Source organism: Eublepharis macularius, chromosome 2, assembly GCF_028583425.1.
Source record: "Eublepharis macularius isolate TG4126 chromosome 2, MPM_Emac_v1.0, whole genome shotgun sequence".
Classification (NCBI taxonomy): domain Eukaryota; kingdom Metazoa; phylum Chordata; class Lepidosauria; order Squamata; family Eublepharidae; genus Eublepharis; species Eublepharis macularius.
This window is the reverse complement of record NC_072791.1, coordinates 82,766,046-82,791,462: the sequence shown is the minus strand read 5'-3', so window position 1 is coordinate 82,791,462 and position 25,417 is coordinate 82,766,046. Positions and strand designations below refer to the sequence as shown.

General features: G+C 40.8%; 2 protein-coding genes across 3 annotated transcripts in view; one reads left to right on the top strand and one right to left on the bottom strand.

The window, feature by feature from the left end:
* Positions 1-6,063, top strand: part of TSPAN18 (tetraspanin 18) — a 271,285-nt gene extending 265,222 nt beyond the window's left edge. For both annotated transcript variants that reach the window (XM_054972549.1, XM_054972550.1), the window contains 2 exons: positions 156-239; positions 3,014-6,063. In XM_054972549.1, the coding sequence (XP_054828524.1) occupies positions 156-239; positions 3,014-3,061 (132 nt within the window). In that variant the 3' untranslated portion in view covers positions 3,062-6,063. The remainder of the gene's footprint in view (positions 1-155; positions 240-3,013) is intronic.
* Positions 6,064-6,113: 50 nt separating this feature from the next.
* The window catches only part of TP53I11 (tumor protein p53 inducible protein 11), a 93,010-nt gene continuing 73,706 nt past the window's right edge, over positions 6,114-25,417 (bottom strand). The window contains exons 3-7 of the mRNA XM_054972121.1: positions 20,731-20,789; positions 18,083-18,131; positions 17,122-17,218; positions 13,030-13,131; positions 6,114-11,147 (exon numbers count right to left, since the gene is read on the bottom strand). Of these exons, the coding sequence (XP_054828096.1) occupies positions 11,014-11,147; positions 13,030-13,131; positions 17,122-17,218; positions 18,083-18,131; positions 20,731-20,789 (441 nt within the window). The 3' untranslated portion in view covers positions 6,114-11,013. The remainder of the gene's footprint in view (positions 11,148-13,029; positions 13,132-17,121; positions 17,219-18,082; positions 18,132-20,730; positions 20,790-25,417) is intronic.

Sequence of the window (25,417 nt, the reverse complement as noted above, 5' to 3'; positions counted from 1 at the left end):
AAAGCAAAGGGAGAACAGAGGAACTGACTGATGAAGGAAGCTTATAAAATGTAGATGAGTGATCCTATAGGGAGATGATACCTCTTGGAAGGTACAAAATGAACACTGTCCTTTAGTGAACTCTTACTTCATGGCAATATTTTCTTTCCTTCTAGGGTTGCTACACTGTGATTCTGAACTCCTTTGAAACATACGTGTACCTTGCAGGAGCACTTGCCATTGGCGTTTTAGCCATTGAGGTATGCTAATTGCTATGTGATGAATGTGTCTCTGTAGATTCCCAGTACATGCTGAAATTTTGTATATTGTCCACAGATTGCAAAGTGAGAGAATTTACACAGACAGCAGGGGAAATGATCTTGCACTGCCCTCTGGTGTTTTGGTATGGCATTAGCAATAGCTCTAGTATACTTTGAACACTCAGTGTGAATGATCAAAAAGAGTCCAGTAGCACCTTTAAGACTAACCAATTTTATTTTATTGTAGCATAAGCTTTCGAGAATCAAGTTCTCTTCATCAGATGCCTGATCCAACCAGTTCGGATCAGGCATCTGATGAAGAGAACTTGATTCTCGAAAGCTTATGCTACAATAAAATAAAATTGGTTAGTCTTAAAAGGTGCTACTGGACTCTTTTTGATTTTGCTACTACAGACTAACACGGCTAACTCCTCTGGATCAGTGTGAATGGTTATCTGGAATGAAAGGATTAGAAATTATGAAAACAAAGCCATCACTTTTCTTTTTAGCTCTTTATTTTGAAAGCTGGTCAGAGATGTTCAATAATTTGGTTCTCTAGTAGGTTTTAAACGTTTGTACAAGCTTGAATATTGTGACAGCATTCTAAATTCCCAAATATCAAAAAGATGCAAAGTAGGAGTAGCATAACTATAAGCATAGACTACTTGTAGCTATTGATTGGAGCATGACCTTGAAGATTAGCATAACCAAATTCAAATCATGAATTCATTTAATCTCCAATGAGTTTGCTTGAGTCAACAGACAGAAGATACAAAGGCTGGAGCTGAATAAAGAAGCACCTAGTTGGGCAGAAGATGTAAAGCTTGGGCTGAGTAGAGAGACTGAGAAAGGGTGGAAGTGGTGGAGACAGAGGAGAAAAATGTCACTTATTAAGGACTGGAAACCAGGACGGATAGAAATAAACAGGAGACTGATCACTCCTTAAAGACTACAAGATTTTATTCCAGCATCAGTTTTCATGGACTGGAATCTGCTTGTCTCTGACCCCATGGGCGGGGTCTTCCACATGATAGCTCCCCCACCATTTCAATGCATGTTTATAGGCGAAGTGAGGATTTTCTATTCACATTTTCACAGCTCTTTCAAAGACTGGTCGTCGAGCTCTTTCTGACAGTAAACTACCGCTTGCTTGAATGGGGAATGCCCAATTCCAGTCAGAGTTGCCAACAGGCCTGAAGAAAAATATCCTGTCCTTTTAACAGAGGCTTAATGAGGGGAGTACTATCTATCACCCCCCCCCCCAATTGTGGGTGACAGATATGAGGGCTGTGCACAACCAGCAGAAAACAATCACACATTTGCTCATGACACACTGGTCTTTGTATTTCCCCCCCTGCTCTAACAGTGAAATCCTAAGCAGAGTTACTCCGGTCTAATATTATTACATAATAAAAAGGTGTGTATTTTTTAAAAAATGTATTAAAATTGTTTATCACCCTCATTCAGAAGGATGAGAGATTCAATGAGAAATTCATTTAACTGGAGAGAGAGAAAATGATTGATCTGGCTCGAGGGACTTAACCTCTGCCTGCATTCATATATGCAACTTGGGAAGCAACAAAACAGCAGGAAGTATGTACACGTTCTCAGCACAACCAGACCTTAAACAAGAACACAGGCTTCCAACAGTGACTTCCAATTGGCACATACACATGGAAATTAAACCCTGATCAGTACCCGCAACACCCCACTTTCCTAATCCCTACTCTAGAGCTCTTCCTGGGTCGGCATCTGCTCACCCCCTGTGGCGAAGCAAGCAGCTTCTTCCACATAAGGGCAACTGCCAATTGCGGACAACACAGCCAACTCGCTCCACTGCCCTAGGTGGGGTGTCAATATGCGTGCCAAGCTTTCTGGGAAATGTAGTCCACAGTGTACTACACTGTGCCTCTAACAAATACAATTGAAGCTGTTCTATACGGTCTGTTGACTCGTTTTTCGACGTCTCTCCATTCCACAGTGTACTACAGACTGTAAGCATTCTCTTTGTAGAATCAGACTGGGGGGGGGAATAAAAGGTAGTGTTGCCTAGTATTTTCAAGAGGCACTGGAATGGTGTTCCACAGTGTTCCAGCTGAAAAAAAGCCCTAAGTATGAGGTATGAACAAAGAGTCTAAGGGACTGTAAAAGTACAGAGTAAAATGTAATTATATAAAATGAGGATGCATTACATTGTATCTGAGGAAGTGGGTTCTAGTCCACAAAAGCTTATGCTAGACTAAAATCTTGTGTTGACAATTCTATTGAATTTTTGTTTATTTTTTGCTGCAACAGACTGACAGGGCAGCCACTACAAAGTCACTAAGATGGATGTGGTTAGAAAGAGTTATTTGCAATGAGAGAAAATCTTTAGTAAAATTATAGAAACTTCGGGTTTTTTGAGAAGTTCAAAATTACTATTGGGTGGAATTCACAAAACTGGCATAATTAAGAGAAACAGACTTGTTCAACAATGAGGCCAATTTGTTTTAATCAAAAAAGTATTTCATCATCAGTGGAATTCTGTTCTGTATTTAAAAGTATACAGCTTATAACATTTATGGATATAGAATATTTTGTAATTCATACAGAATGCCCTGGATAAATTGTTTTTTTTTTTGCTTGAAATACATTAGGTCAGTTTGTTTCTGCACCTTTCTGCCATCTTTGTTCTGAACTTATTTTTGTGAACTTCATTTGTACCAGACCATAATTAAGACTGGCCAACTTTTTCGGTTGTAACTATTTTTGCTTTATTTCTGATTCCTTCACAGCTGTTTGCCATGATCTTTGCTATGTGCCTCTTTCGGGGAATCCAGTAAAAAGCATTCCAAAATTAGCTGAGAATTATTTCAAACCAGATGCTTTGAAGAAAGGAAAAATGCAAGATAAACTTTATTTTTTGGTTAACAAAATGAAAAAGAAAGGTTTGTAATATATGAATGACCAAAAGGATTGTACTTCAGGGGCTGGAACTTTGAGGTGCTGTGCACTGCATTGCCTTCTCCCAGGGCAGTCATTCATCAGAAGCCACAGAGAATGGGTTGCACTAGAGAGCCTCCAAAGCAAGGAGGAAGCAAATTCTGATGGTCCCCACTGAAGCAGGTTGTTGTATGGGATTCATATGTCTTTCAAGATAGTGAACTACCAACTGGCGAGGAAGAGGACCACACCCTGAAATACACTAGATCAGAATTCAGCCTCCTAACAAACTGCTCAGCCAAAGCATTGCGATAAGGCCAGTTTTAAACAACTGGGGGGGGGAGTAGTTTTGACACTGACTTACAAGCCCATCAACAAAGATGAGCAGGAAACCATCAGTTTCAACGTCCAGAAGATTCTTCAATCAGTGGGAATGAGAATGCCTTTTCTGGAGTCCTACAGGAGAAGTTAAGGATGATGTGTTGGGAGGGGGGAGGCACCCTTCTTAAATCCAGAAAAGGGGTGAAGTGAAATCAGAAGTTTAATACATACCTTTTCTTAAATTGTGACAATGAGTTTTCTATTCAGTGTTCTGTGAGAGGGAAAAGACCACAGCAGTCTGACTGCTGACCCCCTCATCTTTACAAAAAGTGTTCTTTAAAATAGCTAGTGCTGCTTCCCTTTTGAGGGGGGCGGATTTGTTTAATTTTTAAGCTTCTGAATGTTTTGTCACCACAATGTTATGTGCAAGATGTGTTTCATAGCCTGGCCTTTTGGTAGCCATTGATTAGCTTGTCTTCATGTTTCAGTGTGCCTTTCAGCTGTGTGGAAAAAACCTCCCCAATTGCAGTCACAACTTTTACAGTTGTGCTACAGTTCCGTCTGTGGAGCTTCTGCCAATTCTTCTGTTCTGAGCAATTCCCACTTAGGTGCTTCATGAATTGTGGGAATTACTAAGTGGAATCAAATGTGCTAACATATCCTTACCAGAATCTTTCCCCCCTCTCCAGGTGCCAAATTGTGGTTTCAGCTACGCACAATACATCCAATTCAGTTGCTAGAAGCCAACTTTAGAAAACAGGCCCTTGCTTAAAAGGGAAAGGGAGAACTGAAGTTCTCAAACTAATGGTTTCCCAGTGTAGAGAGCAAATCTTTGTTGCCAGAAATTCCAAAGGATACCATTTGGAAAGATAGCTAGATAGAGGTGCAAACTGAAAAAGAAACACGCTATAAGCTGCACCAAGGAGACATAATAGGCTACTGCTAGAGTAGAAAAACATGGTGATGGTACATACACTGGGGTTCTGTGAAAACTTAGGAGCAAGCTTGCAAGGAACACTAATGAGTGTTCATCAGAGAAACAAGGTTATGAATGAAGTATTAAGCCACAGTTACAATTTATGCAAGCAATAATGAAAGGATTAAAAGATCAGTATCTTAGACCATTGCCTAGTGAATGACTTCAAACACTGAGTGAAATGTTTGTATGTTCCTTGACAATCTCTCCTGTGAAAAGATGCAATTAAAATGCAATAGGGCTCAGGGATACACAGCTGAAGAGCAAGGAAGAGAAGCAACTGGATTGACAAAAGCCCATTATCTTAAGCCTGTTGATTATTTCCAATTCTATATGGAAACCAGTCCTTGCATACACGTGGAGGGACATACGAATATAGAGGAAAATTTAGCTGTTTAAAAATTGCTGTAAGAGCCCCCCTGTGGTGCAGTGACACCATATGATTGCTTTCCACTGCACCCTTTAAGTGCCAAAACAGGCCCCACAACTGTCTCCACAGCACTCAAAAAGGGTTGGGGGGAGGTAAGATTGTATGGTGCTGCTGAACTGTGGGCCCAACCAGGAATGACTAAATTTTTAAATGACTAAATTTTCCTCTAAAATGGCATCAGCACCCACGGGTTGGCCCGACAGCCACAGTGTCTAATTTGGCTCTCAGAATCCAAAAACCCATCTCCTCTGTCAATGAAAATAAACCATTGCAGGGTGATAGAAGTGAGGGATATATTTCAGGATAGCATCTTTCCCATGAGTTTCCAAAATCAAGAAACCATCCTCTCCCCATTTTTAAAAAAAGAAATGCACATACCATTAAAGGAACATCAAGTTCCTTTCGAGATTCTTACCCAAGATAAACATAACTCTCTTCCTGATTTTATTTGCTAACAGGTTTGAGACAGGAATAGAACTCTCACCCCACACCACCCCCAACCTCAAACATAAATGGAATAAGCTCCTATTTACTCCAGGAAAACTTAGTTACATAAAATGAATTCAGGGCTGGCGTTTTAGGCCACAGTCTTGAATAAATTAGTTTGGAAGGAATTCTGTTTAAACAAATGGAACTGGTTTCCAAGTAAGTCAAATTTGGCTGATTGAGAGGGTCAGGGTGCCTGTCAGAGTGAGTTTCCAATGTTGTAATAGCTGAGGCACTTTTTCTGGTATAATCATATGAGAGAGGAAACACAATGCAGCATGCTGTTCTCCTGCACAAGGCTCATAGCAATGAATGGGAGGTGCTGGAATCTTGCAGAGTGCTCATGGGACTTGCATTGGAGAGCTTCGTGTTGGATTTGTGGTTAAATTTTGTGAATGCAGATCCACACAGTCCTTCCCACTGTCTGCTATTGTCACTGTTACAAGTGCCTGGAAAAATGGGCCACTTGTGAAGTAAATGTTGGAATCTATTTTAAATTTCTAAATGTTCTTTTTGTTAGAAAGCTAGAGCTAATTTATCTTGTATTCTCTATTGTAATGCTTTTTTATATTGAAAGGGTCTTTTGTAACATAAAACAGAACACTACCCTGAAACATTCTGCACAGTTTCAGAGTGCATTTCCTTAAAAAAAATTAAAAAGAAAAAAATAAAGATATTGTGACAATGAAGTGTTTTTTGCAGTTCGTGTGTTGTTTTTTAAGAATAATGTACAGTAAATCTTTATTTTTTTTCCTGCAAGGAATAATGTGTTTACACAGCAACAGTGAGTTTTATTTAAAAGCCAAGAACGTTGACCACAAACTTGCAATTGGTAAGGGGACTGAAAGTCAGCCTACTCCAGTTGTTATTTTCATTCTTCTTTGGATTAGCAAACAAACCATGAAGGGCATGAATTGCTTTCTATTTTAAACATTCATCTCTTGAAGTGACCCAAAAATACAAGAACCAGGGAATGTTTTTATACACGCAAAGCCATTGTATTTTTTGATAAAGTTCTGGAATACAGTCCAAACCTTCAAACATGTACCTAAATCTTTTTCAATGAGACTGGTTCTGAAACCCCAGTCTTGAGTATTTACACCAGTTTTTAATTATTGTCTTCCTTGGATGGCTAATATGGTATTGTTTTAGCACATAGTGTTAAAAATGATCAAGCAGCCTCCTGGTAATCAGAGATCAATGCAGGCAGTGTCTTCAAACTGGCTGAAAAGGTACAAGGTATGATGAGGATAACATCTTTGGCTATCACATTGATCATGGAAGCCTTGAAATTAATGGGGTCAAATCAAAACTGTACCTCCCCCTAACTGTATAGAGTGAATGCCCACAAACAGCATGAGGTAGACAATTGTGTTAGTCTACTATAACAAAACAAAATAAAAGTCCAGAGACAGATATATTCTGACATGAGCTTTCATGTGTCAGAATTCACAGATCTCACTTCCTCAGATGCAATGAAAGAAAGAACATAACTTTTTTCTCATTTTTATGCAGATCTATGCTCAACTCTTTCCTTTCTCCCCTTACCTGTAATTTTACGCATAAAAATGAGGAAAGTGATCTTTATTTCTACAGCGGCTGAAGAAGTGATCTTACTCATGAAAGCTCACACAGGAATAAATGCTGAAAGTCTTTCAGGTGCTGCTGAACTTCTGTTTTGTTTAGCTATAAAGTCACTTCTCTTGTAACTGTATTTATGCATGAGAGAACAGGTCACACAAAAAGTAGTGTCAACACAGCTTTCCAGAATTGTCTTTTGAATACCAGCCCAATTGAACATCATCCCGATCCTGTTGTTAGGCATATTTTTGTCAATCTGTGGGTCTTTGCCTTCGTGGAGAAGTACAAGATACAGTGATCAGAATGAATTGAACTCTCTGTAGTGAGCTTTAAAAGCCTTGCCAGGTCTGGCCTGATGGACTGCTGTCCTGGCACTCTGCCTTGAGTTTTACTTGCCAACTTCACAGTCCACTGGAGAAGGCCACAGCTGTCTGCATTCAGTGCAGAAGCATTTGATTGTTGATATGGCCTGCTGCTACATGCCAGGTGCCATCTTGAACAGAAGGGCTGTAAGTTTGTAGAGAATGCTTAATTTGTGGTAAAATTCCTGAGACAAGAGTACCACCCTCCAGTTTTCACCAGTAGCACTATGGAACACTTTAAAACCAGACCCCTGCCTTCTCCCTATGCAAAATTCATAGGGGTTTTTTTGCTGCAGAGGTAGGTGAGCAAAAGATGAATACTGAATCTTGTTTCTTCAAGGAGGCTATCAGTCAGATTTAGGGCTATGCTATCTACTTTGAATGGCAGCTACCTGACCCCCCCCCCTCGTACTACAGGCAGTCATTTTAAATGGAGATACCATGGCATGAACGTTTGACCATCTGTACACAGTAACACTGAGCTATGGCCTGTTCTTATTATTGTATAGAATTCATCTTTAATATCAGAAATGCAAGAAACAAGCAATGGCAGATAAAATGTTACTGTTAATGGTAATTTTTTAAAAAATGTTTACCTCATAAATATTTGGACCAACAGAGACCAAAAAGGTGGGATAAAAAGTTTTAAAAGTCACAGTCTGAGCAATTATCAATTACTTGCCTTACACCCACATCCTCTCATCCGTTTGAGCAGCAGGTGGTAGCAAGCCTTAAGTGCATTCTTTTCTGCAGTCTAGTTATCACTCAGTTTGCACTAGTCAGGCTCAACTCTTCTTGGAACAAAATGCTCACAGCCAGATAGCAACTGTGGAAAATCATGCTTATTTCATAAGTATAAGGGCCATGTTTTCCACAGTCCAAGGACTGCAAGTGACATTTGAATGTAGCATTAACAAAATAGCTCCTACAGAGAATTTAACCTTATATTGAACTACTAGGCACAAGCTTTGGATTCTTTCTATCTAGTGTACACTTCTAATCATCGCATTTACCTTCACCTGTGATGTGTGGTTTTTGTGCAGCCAATGCAGAACACACAGTATCCCAAGTTCATGCAAATTTTTAAAGTGTTAAAAGCAAGAGCCTTTCCACAATACCAAGAATCTACTGACTGTTACTTTGACTTTCCAGAGAGATTTCTTCTTATTGAATGTGCTGTCTCAGTATCAAGGCTTGTCACAGCTGAATAGAATAGTTGTTTCTAGACGGGTTCTGCATCCAAGCACAGGACATTTCACACATTCTTATTTAAAAGTCATATCTACTCAAGAATGGTGCATCCCGTCTCAGCAGTCTTCGTTATCCTGTGGTCTTGACGTTCACGCCAACTATATTCTCTCTGGTCTCATTGCAGCGGAGGACACACAAAACTAAACTATTGTGAGGTACACATTAAGGGAGGTTGAAAGAGACGTTGAGGTCCTTGTTGGGTTTATGAAAAGATAAAGGAAGAAAGATAGAACATTGCCCCACCTTCTACCAAGAAAGGCAAATGACAGTGGGCCTACTACATTTGTGGATTGCTTGGCCAAAACAATCACTCTTGAATCCATGTACAGGAACCCCCAAAGGCAGATAAGGGGAATCTCAAACTTTGGTCTCTTTGTGTATTAAAGACAAGAAGAGCTTAGTATCTAGGAAAATATTCACTGGCCCTACATCAACCCACTACAGCAGGAATAATTCCTCTAGTCTACTTTTACTTACTCTAGCCGTTTGAGAAATACACACATCACTACTACCAACTTTGAGGCAGTGGAGATTGACAAAACATTTACTTAGTGGTCAGTCTGATCAATTTTGATTAAATATAAATGCTAATAACCAGAATGACTAAATATTTACTATTTAGAAAATAACAGTTTCTACTGCAACTTACACAGGGTGGGAGGTTGAGTCAATGGGTACAGCATCTACCTTTAAATTTGTACAACTCTGACATGGGGAAGTGTCTTATAGCATGCTGTGATATGGGGAAGTGTCTTATAGCATTTACTCTGCCTACCTTCTATGAACCACACCATCTGGAACTGAGAAGTTCTGTACTGGACTACATCCTGAGGTGGTCATGGACTGATATTCCCCTTATCAGTGTAAGGAGACAATAAAGGACAAAACTGATCATACTAATGATGTCTTTTTTTTTACTTGAAGCTGTTGAATACAAGCCTTACTAGGGTTTTGTGGCAACCTTACACATGCAGAAAGAATAATTTCTATGCAAATAGTTTTATGGACACAGGTTTAGGGCAAAGGAGCCAGTTTGCATTTTGGGAAATCTGGCAATTCAGTATATTCAGTGGACTGCAGGCATTCATAGGCTTTTGCTGCCTTACAGAGACTGGCACAGCAATTATGTATGTGTATATCCACATATACTTCATACTGTCAGCATCTATGTCCTTCCATATCCCTTCAAGGGGAGGGGCTGTGTCTCCATGGAAGAGCTTCTGCTTTGCATGCAGAAGGTCCCAGGTCCAATCCTTGGCATCTTCAATTAAAAGGACCAGATAGTAGGTGATGTGAAACCCCTCCACCCAAGAACCTGGAGAGCCACTTGAAAGTCAGAGTAGACAGTACTGACCTTGATGGATTGATGGTCTGATTCAATATAAGGGCACTTCATGTGTGTTCATGTCAAAGGGGCTTGAAGGAAAATTTTTGCCCATTCATCTAGAGCAAACACATGTATGTGTGGACATACGTGCACCAGATCTCCCATTCCATGAAAGTAGCTCAAGGATCAGTATTACAGGGGCCTTCATTAATTAATTATGCAGCTGTTCAGATGGTTACATCCTGGTAGCCCATTTGTAAGGATGTATAATATGGCATATTATGCTGAATTTATATTTCCTTGAACAACAAATAAATTGTATGACTTGGTGGAAGTGAAAAAATGTTTTTTCACTAAGCTGTATCCAGAATTGTCTGAAAGCATCTCTAGTGCTCAAAGACCAACAAAAGTTATGAGCAGATTAAGCAAATAGGAACAAGTCTAATAGGAAAAAATCCAAACCTCAAACACAAACTAGGTATTTTTTAAATTAGTATATAAATCACTTTAGTTAATGCTTATTAAAAGGGCAACACCCATTCCTATAGTATTTTGTAAAGGTTTCAAGTCCTCCTAACTGTCAGTCAAATAGTAAGGCTTAATGTTGCCTCTTCTTGTGCCTTCTATCAAACAAACAACACTTGCTTCCAGCTCAGGTTCCAATACATGGACTAGCTATTCTCTGAGACCCAAGACCAAATGAGCAGACAGCAGGAGATGCTCTCTATTGGATTGCCCTGCACAGGACTTACTCCACTGTTTTTACCTTTGAATTCAGCTTCAATGTAATAAATATTTTTGAACATGTACTACAATAATCTTTATTTGCAATCCTTTTATCTGTAAAACTTATCCCCCTCCCTCGAATCTGTCTAGCCCCCCTCCTTAGCTTTGTTGCCCTCTCCTAACAGGCTTCACGGAGCCAGTCAAGCTCTAATCTCTCCTCCTCCATGCCTCATCTGGCATTGGCACCAGCACTGGATTTATACATAGAAGCATGCTAGAGTTAAGAAGAGTGCCTGCTCTTAAAAAAACAAAAAATAAAGTGAACAAATGGAATGTAAAGTTTATGACATAACCCACCCACCTGAGCCCTCACCCTTTGGAAGCCTTAGAAATTACACTTTTTTGGGTCGACGTCCAACTTGGTAATAATAATAAATGCTGATGAAGACAAAGCAGACTCTGCTGATGAGTAGGAGAGCAGCTCCCAGGGATGCCTGGCCACTCTCAACCAGAGTGATGGTGGTAACTGGAAGACAAGGAAGGAAACTGGAATCAAAGATGGTCGCCTTAGGACTCCCACTGAAAAAATCTTTCATGTATTATCTAGCCTACTAGATATCATGTATTATCTATCCACCTACATGATTATTTATTTGAGTGATGCAGCATTCACATAGTTCAGATCAAGTTTACCATGACAGAGAAATGCCTCATGATAGGGTGCCACCTATCACAGTTTGCCTGATCTAAAAGTCATAGGTGGCACCAGGGCTCATTTGGAGGCGGAACGCGCCAGAACGGCATTCCGGTAGATCTGAAAAGAGGTCACGTGGGTTTTGGCCCCGCCCACGTGATTCCTTTTCCTCCTGGCTGTTCTTGTCTTTAGCAGCAGGCAGCAGAGTGAGTGCAAGCCGAGTGGGTCTCGGCTCCAAAGGAACGTAAGCTGCTTTGAATTCATTCTGCTCTGCTGATTTATTTTCATTTGTGACTCGTGAGAGAGAGGAACAGGGAGAGAGAGAGAGAGAGAAAATGAGTGAATGAGTGCAAGCCGAGTGGGGCTGGGTTCCAAAGGACGGTAAGCTGCTTTGAATTCATTCTGCTGCTTTATTTTCATTTGTGACTTGTGTGAGAGAGTGCGTGTGTGCAAGCAAGCAGGGCTGGCTCTCCAGAGGAGGGTAAGCTGCTTTGAGTTCATTCTGCTTTAAGGAAATACCTGGAGATTTTTGGGGAAAGGGCCCTGAGGGGTGGATGTTGCCTTCTGACACACTTCTGGTATGTCAGGGGGTGTGGCATGTGCTAATGAGTTATGCTAATGAGTTCCTGCAGTTCTTTTTCTAGGAAATGACCCCTGGGTGGCACCCTATCACACAAGCCCCTAACTACACAGAAAGGTATCTATGAACTCTGGACTCTCAGTTAACCGCACAGAAACCACAGAACCTGAGGATAATGCCTGAAGCCCTTTTCACTTTCTGTTTGCCTCTTTAGATCAGACCTGCAAACATCTAGTGCGACGAAAAGGTTTTATTCCAAACAGCTAAAAGCTTGGCACTTGGTTTATCACTGTGTTTCTAATTTTTGTTTTAACTCTTCTAAGAGTCCCAGCTGACAACTGAGCTGAACTTTGTCAGTGATGCTGAAATTTCAGAAACAGCATGGTGTAGTTGTTAGAGTACTGGACTAAGGGGAGACCCAGGTTTGAATCCTCACTGCCACAGAAGCTTGCTAGGTGACCTTGGGCCCATCACTCTGCCTAAGCTACTTCACAGGGTTGTTGTGAGGATAAAATGGAGGCAATGAAAATGATTCTGTAAACTGCTTTTAGTCTCCATTGGTCAGAAAAGAAGAACACATAAGTAAATAAAATAAATGAGTAGGGAGGTCCTTTCAAACAGCTAAACAAATGACACATAGCTAGTATTGGTTTCTATACCACCAGAAAGCCCTTTCTCCATCCATGTAGCTGTAGATAGGGCTGTTCCTGCCATAACAAGATTGTGCTACAAAGAAACTCTGGGAAAGACAAACTACAGCAGGAACTGCACTCTGTGGGCAAGCCTTTCTAGTCACCCAAACCTCATCCTGGATATGATTTCCAGTATGCAAAATAAATGCTGTTCATAACCATTGGCCAAAGTAAGCAGAGGGAAACAGTGCAAAATTGCATTCACTTCTCTTTTCAATTTGTTTTAAAACACATTCCCAATTGACACAAGTGGGAAAAATTTCACCCCTCCATATGAAACAGGATAAAATCTGCCTATGCTTGTGGTTTGTAGGATCCAATGGTGGTCCAAATATAGTCAATACACTACATTGTCAAAAAAGCTTCAAGATCCAAGATTCAGTTGAAGGAGTGGGAAGAGGAGTTTATTTTTGCTTGTGTCACCCCAGAGAGGTCTAATTACCCAAGAACTGTATTCCAAAATAGCATGCTTCTGTCAGTAGGGTCCAACGTATGATGACCTTCTCAGATGTGTACAGGGCATTCCACATGATGAGGGAGATACCTACGGGGCATAGGAAAAGAACAGAGAGAAGTTCAGATATACATGTTTTAATAAGCCAAAGGATAACACTGCTGACTGACACACTTTACAAAATTATTTAACATAGCTAAGATGTCGGGACCAGGGAGATCCAGGTTCAAATTCCTGCTTGTCATGAAACATATGACCATAAGCCAGTCATACCCTCTCAGACAAACCTACTGTTACAGGCTTTTCTTTTCTTTTTTGGATGATGATGATGAAGTAGAAGAAAGGAAAACCTGCACTCCATAGAGGAAAGGCAAGACAAAAGAGTACTAAATAAATCAAATGCCACATGCACAAACACACTAGCAGCAGTTAAAACAGCTAGCTAAAAAACAGACTGTGGCAAAATTGGAACAGGTAAGAAGAACTTAACAGGCTTGGAGCCAAGCTGTAGGAATGACATTCACGGCCACGGACTTTCCCTACAGAGGCAGCTCTGTCTCTCACAGCCACCTACCTCTTACATTAAGCAATGGCAGAACAGAGAGTCATGCCACTTAAGGGTCCCTCAATGATAAAAGCACCTTCGTTTAGAAGCAAGCTCTTGGGTCAGTTGTGTTCTAGACCAAGCTCTGCAAATGGATTTGCAAGAGGCATCTATTACAATGAAGCACCTTCTACCAGCTTTGGTAGTCATCCCAGCAGTGCCCCTTCTGAGAAGGTTATGATCAGGCCACAGTTTTGTATGCACTCATCACATCCAGGCTTGATTGCTGTAATGCAACATGTGTGGAATTGCCCTTGAGTAGCATTCAGAAATTTCAGCTGATTCAGAATACTGTGGACAGGTTGTTGAGTTGACCACAGCACATCACAGTAATCTCTCACTCCAACAGTGAAAGATCCTCACTGGCTGCCAGTTTCCAGAATAAATATGATCCTAAACTATCTGGGACCAGGGTGTCATGACCTACCCTTGATCCAAGCCCTTCACCTATTTTTAAAAATGTATAATTCTCCACCCAAAATGCCTCAGGTTGAACCAGGGTGCCCCACTTCACCAACCATTAGCCCCTTTATAATTTCCAGGACTCTCAGATGTGTGGTGAAGATATATCATTTGGACTACCTGATCCTCATAGGGACAGAAGTTTTTTTCACCAGGGAATTAATATTCCACAATTGCCCCATCTTCAGATGAGAGAAAGTAGCCTGCTTTTTTGGGGGGGGGGTGTTCTAAGACTGTGCCCTTAGCATTGTCCTCAAAGAGATTCACCTGAACTAGCATAGTTACCATTAAGCCTGTCCTATTCACTTGAGCATTTAACAAATAAGGTGCCAAAGAGTATTTCCCCTCTAAATAATACCTTCTAAAGCTATCCCCCCCACCCTGAAAACTTCTGTCCTTCCTAGCACAGATGCCTCCTTCCTTGTGATGTTCAAGGTTTCCCTGCAGGCCCCAACCCTTTCTTTGCTGACAGCTCTGTTTTTTCTACAATCAGTGAGCCATGGTATTAAAAATATAAAAGGTAGCCCTTTTTTTAAAAAAAGGGTTAAAAAATGAAATTCCACTTATTCCAATTATTTACAGCAGCTGCAGTCTGTTCCTATGTTTAAGAAGTGTTAAGAGGTTCAAGTCAAAGTGAGACATTTTCATAGAACTTCAAGTGTGTGTGTGTGTGGGGGGGACACATCTGTTAATTCATCTATACCTCTCCCTTCCTCCTGAAATATTTGTTCACAAAAACGACAGAAAAACACAGCATGCCCAGGGGCAAAAGGATTTACATGTTCAATCCTAAGCATGAAGAAATAATTCAGGACACAATCAACAGTACAGGTGTTATGCGCAAACTGCGCTTCTGTGGTATCTTTCTCCCTTTGATCTACCACAATAAAAAAATAAAATCCGGGAGTCCTTTTGAGTTGAAGCAAAATGGACTGTTTAATTAAACAGTGGATGAGTTCCTTTTTACACAGAAGTAGACGGTCTCCTTGTGTGCAAGGCTCATCAAAGCTACAATAGGAATGCAAAGCAATTAATACCTCAGGTTAATTATAATAATATTTCAGTATTCTAATATTTGTTATCTTATTGGCTCGTAAGGTATCTAGGGTCAGTTCTGATTTGAAGACACAATTCTGGGTCGGCCCCCTACTTGGGGGAATTCCAATTCTTGTAGCTTCTTATCTTGTCCTCATTTTGGAAGGACACCTTCTACTCTTTTGCCCACTTCCTTTTGCCACTGTTACCTTCGATGGCGCCATGAAGTCTCAATCTGGCAGCCTTGGGGCCTTCAGATAACTGAAGTCCATGGGCAGAAAGGAATGTTTCCTCCATTTCTGCCCTTTCTCCCAGTTTTGCAGCCTTAAGGGAGATAATGCCACAAGTGGCCGACCCAGCTTGCTGCATAAATCAGTTTCTACAAAAGGCTCTCTGGTATTGATTCCCATTGGAATCTTATAAAATAATATAACATATGTGTAATCTTTTTATAAGTGCATCTCTACAAGAAGTATATTTTTTAGTCAGCATACATTCTTCTCTGTTCTTCTTAATTCAAGTGTCATATTCTTACAGGTTGCATTACAAATACTACATTGGCTCCTGAGCACAGAAAAAGTGCAAGGCATGTAATACTGAAAAGGCACAGAAGTAGGATATAAAAAGTATATAAAATCCCTTTTCTTCAAATCTATATCCATCACAGGGAGAAGAAAGGAGTAAGTTGTCTGCAAAGCTCAGAAACCACTACTGATCAGCCTCCCTAAGAACAGCAGAGAATCTGGACACAAACCTCATCGCGCAATAGGAAAAGGCAAAACAAAACAAGTCTGCTCCAAAGCAAGCCTGTTTACATGGCCCACCCTTAATGCTTTCAAAACCTCATCAGAAATAGCTGCACTTCCATTTTGTGCCAGGAGATGCCACTGCAGATTTAGAGTTTAAACAGATTCCAAAAAAAGGGAAGGGAAGCCCTGCAATACTTTATATTATGACCACAGAAAATAATCACAGGCATTAAACTATAAATATGTTACATAACTCTGCGTTTTGAAATTTGTCTGTGAACCAATGTGGCTACTTACAATTTTTGCCAGAATAGGCTGAGAAACTCCCAACTACTCCCATTATCGGTAGTTTCAAGAATAAAGTTGTAAAAAGACTGCATTGCCATAGCTCTTCCACCTTTACTATGCACAGACTCCTCTCTTTGGCTTCCTCCCAAATCCCTTTCAAAAAAGCAATAGGAATGTTCTGCAAACAGAACACTGTAGCTGGCAAATGCTATTGAGCAGTGACTGCTGGAAGCTATACTTGATCCTAAAATAGTCAACAAACCAGATTTCTTCACAGTTGCGATGGCAGGTGAGTAGCAGCAGCAGCTGCATGGCTGTAAACTCTGTTAGGAGAAGCAGTCAAAATCCTGTTAGATTGGATGTCACAATCAGACTGCAGCCTGATCTATGGTTCTTCTGTGATGTCAGACCAAATTTGTACTTCTCAGCAATGTAAACTATGCTGCAGTGTTGTTGTTGTTGTGTTTTGTTTTGTAGCTGTAACACATTATGAGTTCATTTTGTTTTTTTGGGTTTACTGTTTGAACTGATAGAGGAGCAACTTCAAGTATCTTGGGTAAGAAAACAGACTAAAAATATTCTAACTAAAGCCATACAAATTAACTTCAGCCCCTAACTTTATCATGGAATTCAAATGAAGGTTGCCAAGGGGGGACCAGGGTCATACCGTTGCAACTTCTGCAGACACAGCAATGGTTTATCTGAATTGGCCATAAAATGTATCAAGCCTTACCATCTTTCCTGAACTTGCCAAATGTCCGGGTGAACTGGGCAGCTTTGGGTTGTATCTTGTTTCACATGCCCCCACACTGCAAAGTTCTTCAGGATGGAAATCACCGAAGGACATTGCACCTCCTAGTTAACTGAGGCCTTCACTCACAGAATTCACTAGGCTATTCCCAGAAGACTCTGCCATTTCTTTTGGCTCCAGGCAGTACTCACTAAGCAAGGCTCCTCCGTACAGACGGATGGGTGTCTTGCTGTTGACAGACTCTTCTTCAAAGACAGCATCGTAGAGCTGATCAGGAAATGTGAGAGCCTAACAGTAAGAAAAAACAAGAGAAAAATGTCAGCACCTGTGCTCGTGTCGGTAAGCAGAGTAAAGACAATGTGCAGCTGTGGCAAGCATACACAAGCTATAAGAAATAGGAGCTTGGCTCTAAGCACTGGAAACAATACAAGCCTACCCAAGCTCAGAGATGACCTGGATGGGTCCTGTGGAGAACTTAGACTGCAAGAGAGAAGGCCCTCTGAAGAGTCTATTCGGCCATGGAACACTTTCCCTTCAAAGGTGTGGGTTAGAAAGTATGCGTGCTTAATATTTATTTATTTATTGCATTTCTAGACCGCCCTCCCCATCAGATGGGCTAATGTATGCATGCGTAATGGATTTCTGCACTGCTCCAAGATCAGACTGTGAGATCTATTATAAGAAAAAAATCTGATATTTGTTAACACAACATCTAAAACTGTTTCTGCTTTTATTTGCTCTTGTTTATTGCTGATAGAATAAGACCACAATGAACCAATTTTAAAACAATGTAAATGCTTCCTGTTCATTATTGAAAATTGCCTTGAGTTTTCTTAGAACAGGAAGGCATAATACAAGTATCCTAAACCAGTTTTGTTTTTTTTTAAACAAGGAACAACTGCTTTGAGAAGGGGTGATTCAGAATACTGTAGAGGCAGGAGATAATTTCTGGCTACATGCCACGGCTTGACTCCAATGTGCCACACAAAACACTTCCCCTATGCAGTTCTGAACAGACAAACCTTTGCTTAGGAACCCAACATGAGAAAAGCATTGCAGTTTTGAGTATTAATTACTCCCTGCCCTGTAAATTCTTCTGCATTTCTTCTGTCTCCCCACAGCTGTCTTTCCATGAATATTTTCATTACTTACCATAATGGCAACCCCAGAAAATATGATGGCTGACACAAATTGCCAAACCCTGTAGGAGAGATCAAAGGCAAAATTATCTTTTCATTGTCAAACAGTATTTTGTTCAATAAGTTTCATAGACTTCTTTCATACAATAGTTTGATTTTGTTTTGAAAGAATGGCATTACAGTAAATCTTGTTGCCTTAATCTGGATTTTAAAAGAAGAGACTGAATGGAGGAAATGGTGACCTGTCATTTCTCAAAGCATCTGACATTTTGCAAAAAAATAAATAAAAAGGATTTGAAGTAAAAAAAAAAACCTTGAGGAAGAACAGGATTGAGAAGCAAAGGTTCTTCCATAAAAAATAAGTTTGTATCTATTGGCCATACAAGAGCTGACTGGCCATTGCTAGGAAGGATTTTTATTGCAGGTTGCCTTGAGTATTCTTAGAACAGGAAGGCATAATACAAGTATCCTAAACCACAATTGCTAAAGAGCTACCAATCCAGTCTGAGTCATTTATTCATATACCTATTAATAAAACAGATACCTGTGAATAAGGAAAGATGCATTCAGTCTTACAGGTTTTTTTTTAGGTCTGTTATTGATGGACTCTCAGAGAAAGCACCCATGACAATGCCATCGTAAAGTCATTCATGCATCTCAGCAGGTGTCTCCTAACTTAACAGCAGAACACTGGTATCAGGCACACATACAACCACCAGTACTGGAAGGAATATACTTTTGCCTTCCCTCTGACATCACAATCTGGTTTACCTTGCCAACATTTCACATATCACTCAGCTTACCCTACATCCCAGGTCACTTACTTCTCTTGCAAATGATTTTGTTCTAGAAAGGCATTTGTGATACACATACCTTATACTATAATGGCTCTATAGAATCTTTAAGTGACATTCCCCACTGCTCTTCATAAAAAATGTGGTTCTTTGGTTTACCATATGGGGCTTTCTCTAAAGGCCCAGCACTCTACTGTAGTAGGTGTCTAAGGTGAACAAACAAAACCTACTCTCTCTTCTCCCTACCCCCTACACTTCTATACATTCTCAACTAAAGAATAAAATCAAATTTTGCTTCCGTCTTTAAAAAGAACCAAGATTGCACTAAGATCTGCATCAAAGTGGAGCAATATACTAAACTCCAGGTGAATACAAACCTGCTTTAACACAGGTGATCTGAACCAAGATAGTGGCCCCATCCATCTCCCTGTAGGTGAAGGATACACCATAAGGCTGGAAGGATCTCTTCCTATACACCAATCAGAAAACTTTCTTTTTCCTGTATAATGTTCAGGTATACTGTGGTTGTTAAATAAGCCTCCTATGCCTTTAGAAACTATAGATAAGTTTTAATCAGATACAGCTTTTTTGCCACAAAGATACAGTGATTGGAACAGCCTTAGTTGCTAATCATCCCTCAGAAGCATAATTGCTAAAGGTACAAAAGAGCTACCAATCCAGTCTGAGTCATTCATTCATTCAGCACAGGAAATACAGAATAAAAACTCACAGGTATACTGCATAAAGCTGGCAAACCACACCACTAGACATGGGCACGAATTGAAACACGAATCAAATTTCGTGATGAATCGGGCCGATTTGTGTATCATGAAAATGTGTTTAGTGGGGCCACGTTTTTCACAAAATTCACAACTTTGGTGGCTGATTTGTTTGATTCAAGAATGCTTCATGATGCCAGGCAGGCTGGCACCAATACAATGATTCCATAGGAAACATGTCTGCAGACCTTTTGTTGCCATGGAAACCCCAATCTTAGCCCACATAACCTTGATAGGCAGATCTCCTTGTCAACCTGAGATCTCCCATTCTGTTCTATGAGAGCAACGAGCAGGGGGGAGATGGGCCTTCTCTAGCTATGGGAACTCCAATCTCATCCCTCCAAACCCCGTTAGACAGGTCTGTCTGCCAACCAGAGAGCTCCTGTTCTGCTCTATGTGAGCGTTTCTTATATAAGCACAGCTCTGTGCCTCCTACTTTCAGTTCCAGTAGACAGAGGGAGAGGGAGGAGCTGTTGCTGGGATTTGGAGTGAGAGAGTGGATTTGGGAGCTTTTGGCTGGATTTGCTGCTGCTTCAAAAGAGACTGAAAAGACTCTTATTTTCTGCTCTTGTCCTTACTGGGAAGATTGTTGGTGAGGGTGCCTTTTTTCCTCCACCCCACTCCACCTCAGTCTCAGGGCACTGACTGGCTCTGAGGCCTAGCTTGACTCCCTGTGAGTTTGGCATCTCTGGGTATGCAGGGGGCCACTGTATGGCCCCAGGAGCTGACAAATCATGAACCTAACAAATCATTTCGTGAAACAGGACAATTTTGTGAAAGTTTATGGTTCGTGGAATGCGACAAACCACAAAACTCAGAGTTTGTTTTTTTTCCCAGTTTCGTGCCCATCTCTACACACAACCCAAAGGAATTATTCTGCATTAGTGTGCCTATCCTGCCAAATCTTGATCTTACTACCCTTTAATATTTGCCAAACAGCCAAGAAGCAATCCTGTCATGTCAGGGTTAACAATAATGAAGGTAAAGATTAAGTATGAAACACCAGGGAAGGAGTGGCACCAGGGTAGTCTATCCTTCATTCCTTTCTCCCCTTGATCTCAGCAGTGAAAATCTGTCTGGAAACTTACCTGAGCCCCAGTGGTTCCCTCACAGCAAACTTTATTTCATTGCCCAAGACTTGACTGATCTGCAAGTCAAATTTAAAGAGAGAGGTGAACATCAAATGTTCGGTTCCTTCAACACTCAGCAAAATAACACCATTTGAGAAGAGGAAAATATTTCCTAGACCTCTAACAAGTCACATCCCACATCTCCTACCCAGCAAGGACCAGGTGCAATGTATTCCTCCTCCATTTTCAGAGACAAATGTGAATGACTATGAGCTCAGAGAAGACTCTCTGGGTGAAACTGTGGCCACTTAAGTTCTCAGGTTCTACTCTGACATCAAACATAAACCAATTTGTTTGAGAGGTGAACAAGATTTGAGTTCTTGGGTTGCTATGCTCACACCTTCCTCTCCTCTTATACAGTACCTTGAGTAAAGACTCCCTGAATTAAATGGATGATTGCCTTAAGCAGCAATCTTCCGTTGTGGCTCCCTATCTGTATAGGGAGAAATGGCACACAACCCTGGGGATTTGAGGCTCATCATGTATCATAAACAAATGATGGTTGGTTTGCAGCCTTATTATATTGTGGCTATAAATGTGTGAGTGTGAGCTGTAACTAATCAAAACCATTAAGAAGTAGAACCATGCATTTGTGACCTCTCTAAATGACAGAAAAAATGGAAGGCTCAGCTCTTCACATGGTTAGAATTGCCACACAATATTTTAAACTAACTATAATAATAGAGAGAAGAGGCTAAGTACCAAAAAAAAGTCCTAATCCCCTGATCCATGTAATAGTTCCAGAAGAATAGTCATGTTTTTTAAACATCATCAACCAGTAGTTGATGATGTGAGCTCTGAGTCAACAGAGCTTGTGGTGAAATAATGTGTCTAAGGTGTTACTGAACTTCTTGACAATATTGTTCATGTAAAATGCTTCTTCACATAATACCTCACAGCTACAAACTGTTACTTGTTAAACAAGACAAAAAAATTCAAATGATTGCCATTTTGGAGACTGTGGAGCAGGGGTAGGGGGACAGTTACTCGATCATATGAATGAATTATGGATTCTCTCTCATATAATATTCACAAGGCAGCTTAGAATGATAGCAGCACAAGGAACTGCCAAGATTATGTACCTCTGAGATGGACCTCCTTGAATTATAGACAAAGTGGGGAAACATTTTTTCATTCTTTAAAAGAGAGGAAATGGGCTTTCTTTGAGCCAGAACACCCTGGAACAGCGTTCCGGCACCTCTAAAAATACCCACATCACATGGGTATTTTTAAAATGTCCCGGCCATTTGGGGCCTGTTTGGGCCCAAAATGGCCAGGATTGGGCCTGAAACAACCAGGATCAGGCTGCCAGGAGGAGGATTCCTTCACCTGGCAGCATCCCATTCCAGGCTAATTTTGTCCCGATCTGGGCCATTTGGGGCCTGGTTTGGCCATTTCAGGCCCATTTAGGGCCAGAAATGGCCAGGATTGGGCCAAAAATGACCAGGATTGGACTGCTGCTGGGCGATGATTCAGGCCCAATCTGGGCCGTTTGGGGCCTGTTTTGGCCATCTTGGACCCATTTCAAGCCCAAAACGGGCAGAATCGGGCCATGAACTGACAGGGGCAGCACCTCCTCCTGGGAGTTGCCCCAGGTGAGAGTTCCCTCACCTTTTCCCCCCAAAAGCCCTGGGTAAAGGAATCATTACTTTAAAAATGTTTACCCTGCCTTTCCACAGTTGAAGATCACATTCAAACCACAATAAAGGAGCAAAACAGTTAAAAACAAAACATTTGCACAACCTGTAGATACCAATAGAGAATTGGTATCCCAGCAAGCAACTGAGTAAGATACGCAAAGAGGATTACAACAGACAAAATCTCTAGATGTATCAACAAAAAACAATGCAAGTCTCAGGAAAGAGGTCTTTAACAAGGAAGTGAGAACAACAAAGGAGTCTTTGGGTGCTTCCTGCCTATCTCAGCTTCACATTGTTAGCCCAGGAAAGAAAACAATTTGCACATGCCATTCTGTATTATTTCCTGTGTTCAAAAATGACACAAAGGCAGCCTTAAAATTCACTAGAGGGGCTTGCTGCAGAGACAAGTTTAGGGGAAAAGGCCAAGACTAGTTAGCTTGTTTTGATCAAGGTGGATATAGAGAAGGATTAATACTCTGAGGGCAATTAAGAGCAAGTGGTTTCTTTCAAAACAAACAACAAACTCTAATCGGAGGAGGGCAGAATATAAATGTAATAAATTAAATTAAATTAATCCTGGCATGGTGACAAGTTTTCTCTTTGGGCAAAAGCAGTCAAAGTGTTTTTGATAAGGTAGGAGAAGAAATCCACCCAGGTTGACTCACAGATAAGCAGTTTTCAGTGTGGCTTACTCCTCACAATTTTTTGTAATTCTCCTTGTCCTTTGCAGATATAGTTTATTTCAATGTAGGTCAATGTTCATTCCTCAAGGGGTCACTGAGGAAAACTGTCATTTCCCCTGTTCTGGGATTCTGCCAATTTTAATTCAAATGAAAATGTTTCCTCTAGCTTACAGTTGTCATTGAAGCGCTCAAAATTTCCAGCTCTTAAAAGTCTTATTTTAAAATTCATAGTCCTTGTGGTTTTACATAAAGACATTTGAAAGGATGGTGGAAAAAATAGGATGAATGTACAAAATAAGGAATGAATGAAATCTCGTCTTCAATTATTTTATGCTTACATCTACATATCAGAATTTTCCATCCCACTCCACTCCACCCCTCTCCAGGACTGACTCACAGCTTCAAAATCTGTTTGTATTAACTAGGCAGAACTAATTTTAAGCTAGGTATAGCACATGTACAAATACAAGCACTGAAAATACTATTTATAAAAGCTAACAGTTCAAAAAGTCATCCCATGGATTCCATGGCAAAATCAGTTGCTAGGCAATTGCTGGGGTTGAACAACACCAGATCAAATCCATTAATATGAAAGCAGTTTGTAACAAGGTGCAGTCATAAAGCGGGCTGGACATTCCAGTCTCATGTAGGCACAACAGCACTAACCACCAGTTTTACCAAGCCCTAAGAAACCAACAGCCACTTTCCTAACAAGGATGACTCGAGGTGTCCATGCTGTTAAAAATTTCTTTTCTGTGTTTGGATTTATGCTTGTTTTCAAATTTCTGCAACCCAAATCCTATTGTGTTGTTCACTTAATGTCCTAACTGTTAATTATATTGACTGTACTGTGTAATCATCCTTGAGTATTGGTGGAAAAGGGAGAATATAAATAACATAAATAAATCAAATAATAAATTAATTGCATGCTATTGGACTCTGATGTGAAGTTGTGAACAGCAAAGAATTAAAGGGAAATCCAGAGAATTCCCATTATGGTGGCCAAGTACCCCAAGATTTCCCTTCTGTCAGGACTCACATGAGAGTCAGTTTGGTGTAGTAGTTAAGAGCAGCAGGACTCAATCTAGAGAACCGGGTTTGATTCTCCACTCCTCCACTTGAAGCCAGGTGGGTGATCTTGGGCCAGTCACAGCACTCTCAGACCCACCCACCTCACAGTGTAATTATTATCCTAGCAACAATTACACTGTGAGGTGGGTGGGTCTGAGAGTTATTATTATCCTAGCAACAACACTGGTGCTACACCTCTGAAGATGCCAGCCACAGCTGCTGGCGAAACGTCAGGAACTACAATGCCAAGACCACGGCAATACAGCCCGGAAAACCCACAACAACCATCATTCTCTGGCCGTGAAAGCCTTCGACAATACAACAATAACACTCTTTGTAAACTGCTTTGAGTGGATGCTAAGTTGTCCTGAAGGGTGGTATATAAATCGAATGTTGTTGTAGTTGTTGTTGTTGTTGTTATGTAGGTGTCAGTATGCCAACAAAGATGCAGGAGGGAAAATATTCTGCTGTTTTTCTTCTAGACCCAGCTGCAGAATTTGTAAGCATAAGGAGACCTGTGACAACCTTTTCCTCATTTTGGGCAGGCAAATAGTGTTTTAAGGTTTCCCATAATTAAAAGCTTGGCCACTACTATCATAATACAAGAGGATAATTTGCATAGAGGTACTCTCAATTAAATACTGTAAGTGAGCAGTATACACTGGTCAAGACTAGACATGGGCACAAATCGAAATACAAATCAAATTTTGTGACGACTTGGGCCGATTCATGTATCACGAAAACACATTTCTTGGGGCCGCGCTTTTCACGAAATCCACAATGTTGGGGGCCGATTCATTCGATTCATGAATGCTTCGTGATGTCAGACAGGCTGGTGCTGATCCATTGATTCCCAAGGCAACATAGGCTGGAATGTCTGCAGACCTTTTGCTGCCATGGGAACCCCAATATTAGCCCACATAAGCTTGATAGGCAGCTCTCTCTGCCAACCTGAAATCTCTCATTCTGTTCTATGAGAGCAATGAGGAGGGAGCAGATGGGCCTTCTGTAGCTATGGGAACTCCAGTCTCAACCCTCCAAACCCTGTTAGGCAGGTCTGTCTGCCAACCAGAGAGCTCCTGTTCTGCTCTATGTAATCATTTCTTATATAAGGCACAGCTCTGTGCCTCCTGGTTTCAGTTCCAATAGACAGAGGGAGAGGGAGGAGCTGTTGCTGGGATTTGGAGTGAGAGAGTGTGGATTTGTCAGCTTTTGGCTGGATTTGCTGCTGCTTCAAAAGAGACTGAAAAG